The sequence below is a fragment of the Castanea sativa genome, chromosome 3 (assembly GCF_040712315.1).
Source record: "Castanea sativa cultivar Marrone di Chiusa Pesio chromosome 3, ASM4071231v1".
NCBI classification, from domain to species: Eukaryota; Viridiplantae; Streptophyta; class Magnoliopsida; order Fagales; family Fagaceae; genus Castanea; species Castanea sativa.
The window spans coordinates 23,228,184-23,240,441 of NC_134015.1; the positions used below are offsets into that span (position 1 = coordinate 23,228,184).

General features: G+C 38.5%; 1 protein-coding gene across 2 annotated transcripts; it reads right to left on the minus strand.

Annotated features, from left to right (window-relative positions):
* Positions 1 to 6,213: 6,213 nt before the first annotated feature.
* Positions 6,214 to 8,334, minus strand: LOC142629541 (nudix hydrolase 17, mitochondrial-like). Of its 2 annotated transcripts, none has more exons than XM_075803549.1 (5): positions 8,032 to 8,334; positions 7,326 to 7,431; positions 7,083 to 7,166; positions 6,787 to 6,915; positions 6,214 to 6,668 (listed from the first exon to the last, which is right to left on the minus strand). In XM_075803549.1, the coding sequence occupies exons 1-5, from the start codon at positions 8,103 to 8,105 to the stop codon at positions 6,537 to 6,539; spliced, it is 525 nt and encodes a 174-aa protein (XP_075659664.1). In that variant the 5' UTR covers positions 8,106 to 8,334; the 3' UTR covers positions 6,214 to 6,536. The 2 variants fall into 2 exon arrangements, with proteins under 2 accessions (XP_075659664.1, XP_075659665.1); XM_075803550.1 differs by lacking the exon at positions 8,032 to 8,334 and adding an exon at positions 7,607 to 7,689 and having other exon boundaries at positions 6,269 to 6,668.
* Between the last annotated feature and the right edge of the window lie 3,924 nt (positions 8,335 to 12,258).

Consider the following 12,258-nt stretch of genomic DNA (forward strand, 5'->3'; position numbering starts at 1 on the left):
AGCCGAGGACGTTGCTAACGTAGCCAAAGAATCTGCATGGGTGTTTCCACTCCTAGAAATATGAGCTAAGACGAAGGAGTCAAATTCAGCTTGCTGACGCTTGACCTGGGCCAAATATTCCTGCATTCTGGGGTCTCTAGCCTCCATGGTCCCCATGACTTGGCCGACCACCAACTGAGAGTCCGAGAACACATGGATTTCCTTTCCACCCATCCTACGTACCATCTTCATGGCCACCAAGACTGCTTCATACTCGGCCTCATTATTAGTAGCCGAGAACGCCAATCTCAAAGATTTTTCGAAGACAATCCCCTCAGGGGATATTAGGACAAGTCCAACACCAGACCCTCTCTGATAAGCTGCCCCATCCACATACACTTTCCAAGTCGGAGGTATTGCAGCTGTGATCACTCCAACAGGTTTTTCATCCATGTGTGCCTCTTTCAGGGTTTCTTCTAGCAATGGTTCGGTAAACTCTGCCACCAAGTCAGCGAGGACCTGGCCCTTCACCGAGGTGCGAGGCTTATATTTAACATCAAAGGCTCCCAAAATGGTTCCCCATTTTGGCACCCTGCCAGAGTAATCGGCACTGCGTAACACCGCCTTAAGAGGCAATTGGGTCAGGACCACCACAGTGTGAGATTGGAAATAATGAGGAAGCTTGCGCATAGCGTGAACTATGGCCAGAAGCGCTTTCTCCAAGAGCAGATAGCGCACCTCGGCCTCATTCAAAGACTTACTAACGTAGTAGACCGGTCGTTGCACCCCGATTTCATTCCTTATAAGGACCAGGCTGACTGCGTGGACGGCCACTGCCAGATAAGCAAACAAGACCTCGTCCGCCTCGGGGCGAGACAAAATGGGTGGCCGAGAAAGATATTGCTTAAGCTGTTGGAAGGCTAACACGCAATCCTCGGTCCATTGAAACCCTTTCCACTTATTCAACAATTGGAAGAAAGGACGACATCGGTCGGCTGACCGAGAGATAAACCTATTCAATGCAGCAATCATTCCGGTCAATTTCTGGATCTCTTTTGGGTTCCGAGGTAGCTGCAAATCCTGAATAGCCCTGACCTGCACTGGGTTCACCTCTATGCCTCTGTGAGTAATCATGTATCCCAAGAACTTTTCGGACCCCACGCTAAAAGAACACTTTGAGGCGTTAAGGCGCAGCTTGTACTTTCTTAGCACCTGAAAGGTGTCGGCCAGATCTTTCACGTGTGAAGGTATTGTTTTACTCTTCACCACCATATCATCCACATATACCTTAATGGTCTTCCCTAGTTGCTGTTCAAACATTCTGGTCATCATTCTTTGGTAGGTAGCCTCAGCATTCTTCAACCCAAATGGCATGACCTTATAATGGTAGTTCCCTGTTGGAGTAATAAAAGCAGTCTTCTCTTGATCCTCCAATGCTAATGGGATCTGATGGTAACCCTGGAAGGCATCCAAAAAACTCATTCGAGGATGTCCGACAGTGGCATCCACCAGTTGATCAATACGCGGCATTGAGAATGAATCCTTAGGGCAAGCCTTGTTTAAATCCGTAAAGTCCACACATACACTCCACGTTCCATTCTTCTTTTTAACCACAACCGTATGCTCCAACCACTCGGGGTAGAAAACTTCTTTAATAGCCCCGGCCCTCTTGAGTTTGAGCACCTCTTCCTTCACAGTCTCAGAATATTCCTTGGAGGAACGCCGATGTGGCTGCCTTCTCGGGACAATGGCAGGGTTGACGTTCAAACGATGACAAATGAAGCTCGGATCTACACCCGGAGCCTCATAAGGATCCCACGCAAAAACATCGATATTGTCTTTCAAAAATTCCAACAACTCCATCTTCTCCTGGTGCGGTAAGCGTATGCCGACCTGGAAGAACCTCTCTGGGTCATCTGCTATTAAAAACTTCTCTAACTCCTCACAAACAGTCTCATCTCCTGTCACCGCTCCAGGTGCATCCGGAGCTGTTAATTGCTATGACTCTTGGATGGGCAAAGCTGATAACTCGGCTTCTGACTGATGAAGCATTGCGGCCGATATGCATTGCCTGGCCACTGATTGGCTGCCGAGGATTTCCTCAACATACTCCCCCGAGGGAAACTTAACCTTAACATGCAAGGTAGAAGAGACAGTTCCCAGAGCGTGCAGCCATGGCCTGGCGAGGATGGCTGTATATAGGGAGTACGCGTCGACCACAATGAAATCCACCTCAACCATTTCTAAGCCGGATTGGACGGGCAAACGAATCTGTCCCTTCGGCACAACGACCCTTCCTTCGAAGCTTATGAGTGGCGAGTCATAAGGAGTAAGATCTTCCAACTTCAGCCTTAACCCCTTAAATAAATCAGGGTACATGATATCTGCACCGCTGCCCTGATCAATCATAACTCTCTTGACATCATAACTCCCTATCCTGAGAGTGACCACAAGAGCATCGTCATGGGGTTGAATGGTACCAACCTTATCTTCCTCCGAAAATCCCAAGACGGGTAAGGTCACCTTCAACCTCTTCGACCTGCAACCTGGTTCCTCGGCCTGAGAATGGAAAACCGCCATCACCCTAGTGGGACCTAAGCCAGTCCTGCCAGGTGCAGCGAAGATAACATTAATCGTTCCCAATGCGGGCCGAGATGGATTATTCTTCTGATTGTTCGAGCCAGATTGACTGCCCTGTCTACCAGGTTGACACAAGTGCTGCTTTAGTTTCCCTTCACTGAACAGCTGCTCCAAGTGGTTCCAAAGGGTCCGACAGTTCTCGGTAGTGTGGCCCACATCCTGGTGGTACTGACAAAAGAGGTTTTGATTCCTCTTCGCAGGGTCTCTTGCCATCTTACCAGGCCATCTGAAGAAGGGCTCCTTACGAACTTTCTTTAGCAACTGATGTACTGGTTCTCGGAACACAGTGTTCACGGCCTGAGGTGCTGCCGAGCCGGACTGCCCAACATAATCTCTCCTCGGCTTATTGTTGTGGTATCTATCCGACCTGAAATCCCTTCTCTCCTGCGGGATAACCTTCTCCTTACCCTTTCCTTGCTGCTGGTCTTCCTCCACTCTCTTGTACTCGTCAATGCGGTCCATGAGGCGACGTACGCTGCGGACGGGCTTTTTAGTCAAAGACTTCCTCAAGTCATGATCAGTAGGAAGGCCTACCTTAAAAGTATTGAGCGCCACCTCATCAAAGTCTCCATCTATTTCATTAAACATTTCCCAGTACCGATCAGAATATGCTTTCAACGTCTCCCCTTCCCTCATGGTCATGGATAGCAGCGAATCCAATGGCCGAGGTACTCTGCTACACGTAATAAACCGCGAAGCGAATGCTCTAGTGAACTCCCCAAACGAACCTATAGACCCCGATTTAAGGCCGTTGAACCACCTCATAGCAACAGGTCCCAAGCTAGAGGGGAAAACTTTACACATCAGGGTCTCGTTGTGAGAGTGCACCGCCATCCTCTGGTTAAAGTGACTCACGTGCTCCACCGGATCAGTCCGGCCATTGTAGATGGTAAAGGTGGGCTGGGTAAACCTCCTAGGAAGTCTCCCCTTCTCAATCCTCCGTGAAAACAGAGATTTGGAGAGTTGGTGCAACGCCCGACTCATAGCATCGTTTCCTAAGCCCCTTGAAGGAAGCTTCTTGCGTCTGCGAGCTGGCTGGTCGTCCTCCTCACCAGAGGACGTTGCACTGGGGGGTGAGCATGACCTTGAGCTGTAGCTACCTCCCTGTACCTCCTCTGAGGAAGGACTAGATGAGGACGGTGAAGACCTGCGTTTGGCGCGGCGTAACTTCCTCTTCAAACGATTAATCTCCTTCTGCATGGCTTTAGCACCATCCTCATGGGTGGTACCACCCCCATCATGAGTATGGCTAGCCCCGGGGTATTCTGTATGGACACTTCCCTCACGATCCCTTCGACGCTCAAGACGCTCGAAAAGATCCTCCGGTTGTGATCCCTGTGACTCTGCATGGTGAGAACCCAGGCCTGCCATAGTATCCCAACTCCTTCTAGACTAGACTTCCCACAGACGGCGCCAATTGTAAGTGCACAATTGCACCTGAACCCAAAGAAGGTTATGGGCTTAGGCCCAATGAGCCTTAAACAATGAAATTTGTAGAGTGTGTGTTCGGAATCTAGATTAAAGGTACTGAGAACTTGATAACGGGCTTTTATAAGCAAACACTTGTAAATAATGAATGATAATTGCAAATGAGTCTCCTCGGGCTTGAGCCGATGACTATTTCTTTACTATTTCTCTTTCTTCCTTAAAGATTACAATTCTTAATTTCTTTCTCCGTTTTTCCCCCTCTCTCTTTGGCCTTCACCCCCCTTAAATACTTCCTTCCCTGATACTTTTTGGAAAGTGACTAGAAGTTTCAGCCCTACTGTTCAGGGGTCACTTCCCCATTAATGCGGCCAAGGAAATAGGTGCAGAGTCTTTAATGCGGAGGTAGCAGCCTTTGCTCTTGATATTTTTTTTTAACACTGATGCATCTAGGAGGTTCAGGGTGTCCCCTTTTAACCATTAGTCTTTCCAGAATTGTGCCTTGACCTTCATAATGAAGTTTTGAGTTCTCCTGGGCTTATCCGAGGAGAAACTTACCCTCGGACGTGTACTCGGATCCTCAGCGTATGGGCCAATTCGTAAAGTTTAATTCTGGAGCAGGTCGGCCCTCCATGCTACAATCCAAAGGCCCATATGTCCACCTGGGTCCTTTTACTCCCCACACATTTTATTGTATATCTTTAAATGTATCCATGCATATATATGAGGTTATAAGCTAGTTCAATGTAAAGTGTAGACATCTTAAAAAATTGTGAAGATATAATTTGTTGTACATAAACAGTTTTACGCACAACCAAAAAAAAAAAAAAAACTGAAATTATGACTGAAAATGTTACGGTTTTAATTGTTTTTAAGGTTGTACATTTATAAAACAATTTGTGAGTAATAAACATAAAATGTGCAACTAGCAAGTAATGTGTAGCAACAATTAATGTATCAATAATGGAAATTAAAGTGAGGGGTAGATAAAATATTACATTAATTTTTGGAGTTCGAATAAATCTTTTTAGCATTTTACCATTTAGAGTGTGTGTGATTTGAATTTAAAACGCTTTAGGGTGGGTTGAAATTTAATTAATTTAATTTATAAAATCTCAAATCATTTGATGAAAAATCTAAGATCAAAGCTTACCTACACAAAGATAAAAAAACCAATCAATCAATCAATATATTGATATTAATAAATAAAAATAATCATCATAAAACAGCCATATTAGATTCAATATATATAGATAGAATTAAAAACATGTTTTTGGTTTGTCAACCGTGGAGTTAATCTTTAGCGTGCCCTCATGTCCTTAGGTCGAGTGGCACCCCATTCACAATTGATGGGTAGCAATTACCCAAAAAAAAAAAAGGTCTTTTTTTTCCTTTTTTTTTCCTTTTTTTTTTTTTTGAGAAGGTTCTATATAGGAAGTTAGGAACATATTCTCGGCGCCCTCCACTATCCAAAGATGCTTTCTATAAACGTATAATTTTCAAGTTGATTGCAAAGAAAAAGCAAAAACGAAAGGACTTTGATGCTATGGAATAGGAATAAATGCCCTACATACAGTATTATGCAAAATACTAGACGTTTAGGGTTGGATAAGATTCAGTTGCATTTTTCATACCTATCAAAACAAAAAGTTTCATTTTTCATGATATGATCGATGATGATGACACATCAAAATTATATTCTCACAATAAAAATAAGAATTTCGAAAAAGCAAGGTAGAGTTACTTCACTTGGAGCGGCAAAAAAGTATACTAAGGAATCAAATAAATAAACAAAAATTGGATATATGTCCCATGGATCACACCTAACAAGAAAAAATATTTTATTTGTTCTCAATGCTGATGGTATAAATTAAGTATCATTTCTCTTTGAGAATCTGTTGTACGAAAGGAATAATATAGAACTTAGAATTGTCAATTATATCTTTTATAACAGTGGCAAACCAATTTGGGAATTTAGGTTAGAAGTATTCGATTAATTTGGATTTGTTTTTTTGTTGAATTTGGAACAAGTAAACCAAATGTATATTATTAGAAGTAAGTACTGTTATGATCATGACAAGTTGGGTTTCCACGGATTGACCATTCCTACCATTAAATAAAAATCCCAAAAATATATAAATAACATCCCCACCCAGAAACAGTTCTTGGTTTTTTTTCTTTTTTTTAATGGGAAAAGTTTAATTTCAACATGTTCATGATAACTTGTAAGTGATATATTCCTTTCTCGTATTTTCATTTGGTTTCTGATGAACGAGGGTTACATAGAAAATCAACAATTCAGTAACGTGCAACAAACACCAGGAATCCATGAATTTACAAGCAGTTATCACTTTGTTTTCTCTACAACCCTTGCCTTCCTGCCTAGCTCTCTCTAATCAGCCGTTTGATCTTCTGGTTTTTTGAAGATTCAATGATGAACATATGACTCTGAGAAATGTCTATGTACAAAACAATTTATTTATTAATGTTCTCTAAATTAGAAAACATGGCAGAACATCTTCTTTCTTCTGTTGCTGTGGAGATTTAAGCCGTTCAACCAATACGTCTAAGGCTTCCTTCATCCACAAATGCTTACAAACTTCTCTGGCTTCGGCTGCTGACATCTATATATATAGCAAACAATTACAAACATAGAATAATTAGTACACACACGTATATATATATGACACAGAACATTAATGTACAAGGAAAAAAAAATTAATTTGTTGAGCAAGAACATACCCATATTCTGTGGCGGACATTCTTCTCCGGCCATAATTCAAGTTGTTCCTGGACTAATAAAGGGAACATGTGGCCTTCATAACATTTTCCACAGCGTTTGCTAATGAAGGTCCATTTGCCCAATTTACACTGTAATATGCATCACAAAAATCATATCAAAGAAGGGTAGGAATATTGAGTATATTGACACTGCTTCATAATTTTATTTAGCTAGGTTAGTTCATTGTGTAAAAGTACAGAATTTACTTTCAAAAGCTATACAAATCAAATATTCAACGAAGTGACAAAACACTAACCTCAACATTGCCACGAACCCCGGCTTCTTCGAGTGACTCTCGAGAGGCTGCTTCTTCCACAGATTCGTCAAGTTCCCAACCACCCTGATAAGCCAATAGATTGCTAATGAATAATCAAACTAAATAAAAAGAATAGTCTATTATATATAATGTGAAAAGTTTTTTTTTTTCTTTCTTAACTTAAGAATAGACTATATAGTGAGAATAGTCTATTAATTTACAATCTTGTAAATTAAGTGGTACCTTGGGGAACATCATTGCTTGGCCTTTTTGTGAACTAATAACAAGGATTTCCAATTCATTGGTTTTGTTACCATCACTGCCCTTTTTATATCTATAAGGTATGCATCTGCAATATTAAACAATAGAACAATGAGACAATGAGTTCATTTTTTAAAAAAAAAAATTTGATAATCAATGCATTCTTTGTATAGGCTATATATACATCATGCACACGGCTTCCAATCAAATACTAGTTTCCATTGTTGACCAAGGAACAAAATCAAAGAACTTTCCCACCTAACCTAGAGAGGTATCTCATGGAGCGGCTCTATGAAATCATGCATCTTCTTACAACATATAAGACCCACATAGCTTTTCATGGAGTCGCTTCATAAGATAATTTCTAAAAAGATACAACAAAGAGAAAAACAAAGCATGAAAGCAAGAACCCAAAAGCAAACAAATTATGCAAAATTGAAACACAAATCTAAAAGGAGAGGGAGACCACAGTCCAGAAAATAAAAATGGGGGCCAGCCATTCAATTCAATATGGACACATGTCAAATGACTTTGACATATTATATTCTAGAAGAATATAAACGTGCAGAGCCGTAGTTTCAATTTAACATGGATGCCAGCTTGAAAGGAAAAAAAAAAATCAACATAAAATTTCTGATTCATTAAAAAACAAGAAAATAATGATAAATTTAATGACAATGAAACTCACCCTACGACTTGGCGGCAACCCAAGTTGTTGTACCTTTGCAACTCTCTTCCCGTTCGAGAAACCATACAGACCATCTTAATTTTAAAGTGTTTGCAGAAAATCTGTAGAGAATATAATATTCTGAAATGCAAGAACCTTGTGATTTGTTAACCCAATTGGGGTCTCGGTTCTTAACAAAAGCTTCAAAACATCCGAGCACTTAAAAATATGTCTAGATTCAATCTCGATTATAGAGAGAAATTCAGGCGAAGACAGGAAGGCCGTGAAGAGTTAAGGCTCTAACTGATGGATAAGGAAATAGATGGGGTGAAAGAATTGGCTGGCGGGCTATTTATAGAAAAATGTTATGATAGGACGTGTGAGCCAAATACAATGAAATACACGCACAAAAGAAATCAATTAAAAACTAGAATAAATTATATTAAATTAAATAAATCTTGGTCACATGAGAGCCATTGACTAAGCAGCACGGGGATGCGTGTGACGTTATTGTCATCACTGAGCTAATAGGACGCGTTACCTATATATATTTTTCTGAATAATAAAAAAAGGTTTTGACTTGGAGTTATGATGATTGACTATGGATAACACCACGTAAAATAATTTTAATTTCTAATTTTATTACAAATGCACATTAAATAAAGATAATATAATGTGTACCACTAAAATTTTAACGAGACTATGCACAACATATTTCTTGAAAATCACTCAAATTATTTAACTTTGATAAAATATTATATGAAGTGATACGAAAATTTTTACTATCAAGTTACTTGCAAGTAGTATATAACTATATATGCCTTCCCAAACTGTTCCTACAAATACAATGCAAAGAGTGTCGGTATTTGATTGACTCCTAAGTTTTATCTCCCTCTCTATCTCTCCCGCACACACGCGCGCAGACACAACGTCAAAAGAGAGTAAGACACTGTGCGTTATAGTTAAGAGGGCCACTCTCTCCCCCTGAGCTTCCGTTTCTGTGTCGTTTGCTCGAGAACTATACGTGATGTTATTTGCTCCACGCGTTTGGATATAGAAGGGTACTTGAGGAATCATAAGAAAGTTGACTTCAGAGTTTTGACCAACGTGCTCACGTGTTATATACTTATATGATTTTATATGATTTGACATGGATGCTTTACCTTGTGCCTTAGCAGGTTTATACGAGAGAGAGTATGGGTATCCATATTTTAAATCTTCTTCCCTATAGCAGCCATTTTTCGTGTTGAAAAATTTTGGACGGTGAAAAGAATAAAATCATTTGAATGGGATCTGTATTCTATAAAATTTCGGTATAATGAATATTACACCAGTGTGTACATACGTATAGAGACTATAGTTGACCTAAGAGGATCCCTAGATTTGACTGAAATAAATGACAAAATAATGTTCTTTGCTTTTACTTAGAACCAATAAATCAATAGGTGCTAAATGTGATTCATGAGAGATACACTAACATCACAATTCAAACTCTTGGTTAAAGGCGACATTGATGAAGCTGCCTTGAGTTTGAAGATGAGATCATGAAGACTATGGATGAGACTGTTAGTTTTGCAGTAGCAATATAAAACAAAAATTTATATTTTCATTTAAGATCGTTGTACCACACAACCATAGATTTTAAACAGAACAAAATTGCGTACCTCTCTTAGCAACTCAAGCGTGTTGCCTCCCAGGGTATTCAAGTCTCTCTCTCTATTTCTTTTTAGGTTTTCAGAAGATTGCAGTATCACTCAGTAGTTCTGATGGCCAACCACTAACGTAATGTATATTAATATCTTATTTCTTATTTAAGACTTCTAAAAACCCAAGAGAGAGATTGGACGTGGGATCCTTAGAGATCCTAATCTTCAGCTATAGGATTAATCAATAACTTTTTGAATGTTATTAACTTATCTTGAAACTCTTTCAAAATTATTCCTTAATTTTCTCAACCATATCAAGAAAATATTTGAACTTCTACAAATTGCAATAATGTCCATCAACACAATGCAATTGACCCCTGAAGATTAGAGAATTACAAATGAGGTCCCCTTACTTACAATTTTATATCTATGCCCTTCCACCACACTATATTCCCACAAGCCACTAGGACTGGATTAATATTACTGTCATGTCCCTAGCTTATGTAACCCTTAATTTTTTTATTTCATAATTTCTATTGGACTCCAAAATATCTTTGAAAAAACTCTTTAAATATATATATACAATATTATATATATGAAAAAACATTTTTGAAAAAATGTCACCGGCCGGTTTTGTTTTGAGTCCAACTTCAATATGAAAATCAACTGAATATACTATCTTCTTTAGAGACTGGTGGATTCATTGCTGAGCATTTACATATTTTACTCAATACACACATAACCCAACGTGTCTGTATATAGCCTTTAAAAAATTAGCATCACCAGTTGACACTATCAAAGTTATGTGCATAGTAAATAAATATACACAAACCTCTCATGTTTGAGGACAATAGAAAGATTGTGATAGAACAACCTTTTAATTAACAGTGATCACTCCATAAGGTGTTCTTGATCAGATTCAATTCAGTTCATGTACTTGTTACATTACACCTACTTGTTTGCTTAAAATCACTACCTCAATGATGGAGTAAATCATCCTATCATATAGCAGCACAACAAGTGTAGGCTTCAGTGGTAATATTCAATTAATATCCATAGCCTAGAACAATTTAATAATCTATAAAAAATCATTACTCCCTGTCTTTGGTTCCTTAACCATTAACATGATTTTTCTACAGAGGTGACATCACATGCCACATTTAAACAATGAAATATACCTATAAAAAATTATGAATGTGAAAATAAAATTTTATTATCAAATAAAAATACATAGTATTGTTTTTGAGGGCACATAATTCTAACAGAGACTTAGTAAAGACATCAACAATGGATAAGAAAACTTATGGCCTGGGGATCACTCGTATTCATTGAGTGTCATTGGAGTCTAAGAAGCTCAAACATTCATCAACAAAGTCATGGTACTTAACCTCGGTACTAGAAAGGGTAACAACATATTGTTTCTTGCTAATACGCACTTGTTGATAAAGGGCATTTGTTGACACTACTTTAGAGATTTTGTGACTATGTTGGCTTCTTGTAGGGGTTTCCTTGCTTTAGCCATTCCTATCTACTTTGATAATTGAAGTGCAATTCTGATTACATATAATAACATCTTTTATAAATAGATCAAATATATTGTGACTGATTGTGGTCACTTTGTTCGTATCCTTCTCTCTTCCAGCACTTTACAAGTGCAATCCATAATATCTCATGATTACCTAATCAAGAATCTTCACCAAACCTCACTTGCCAACTTGTTTCCATGATCTTGTATCCAAACCCATGTTGGTTTCTTGCAATTCATCTAAAGTTTAAGGAGCATGTTAGAGTACATTGGGTTTCTAGGCTCGTATGTGCCCATGCCAATTGTCTATTTTTACTCGTACAGCAGACATTACTTGAACTGCACTTATAGAATATGCCTACAAATTATAAATAGACCACCTTGTATAATTTTACACATAACTGAATAATATACAATTATTCTAATAAAATTTATTCAAAATTTCCTCTTTGTGGGATTTTCTAAAACTTTATATCAGATCAAACTATAATGTCATAAAGGTTAAAGTTGTCAACATCATAACATTTTGATCCGTACTAGTAAAACTGTAGTAGCTAGTTTTCGATCAATGAAACAACCAATTTGCTACATCCTGATTGCCAACCTGTTTTTATCATAATTTAAAGGTTGCAATTTTTCAAACTAAATGTCTTGTGCAAATTCTCGCCAAACCCAAAATATTATAAAGATTCATAACATGTGATTCGGACTTTTGGGTCCGGTTAATGTGTGCTCTAAGAGCATACATTAACCCATTTATTTTTAAAAACATTTTATGAGTAATTGAAAAAGTTGTAAAACTTTTTTAATTCTGGATAAAAATTTTTCAAAAAATAGTATATTATTATGTACATAATAGTATACCATTTTTCACTAAGAGCACACATTAGTAAAATATATATATATATATATATATATATATTTCACTAAGAGTCCTGCGCTTGGAATGGTCGGACTCACATGGTGGAATTTAAAGAACGTGCATTTCCGCCCACTCCATGAGAATTATTGGGTCTCTCTTTTGTCCCCTTACTGTTTCTTCAAATTTATACAAATACAGATGCAGCAAGACACAGA

Excerpts from the sequence above, each read along its gene's own strand:
- LOC142629541 (XM_075803549.1), bottom strand. The coding sequence starts at position 8,105 with ATGGTCTGTATGGTTTCTCGAACGGGAAGAGAGTTGCAAAGGTACAAC. Across the intron at positions 7,432-8,031 it reads GGTTGCCGCCAAGTCGTAGG|ATGCATACCTTATAGATATA; the intron begins GTGAGTTTCATT and ends TTAATATTGCAG. Across the intron at positions 7,167-7,325 it reads AAGCAATGATGTTCCCCAAG|GGTGGTTGGGAACTTGACGA; the intron begins GTACCACTTAAT and ends TTGGCTTATCAG.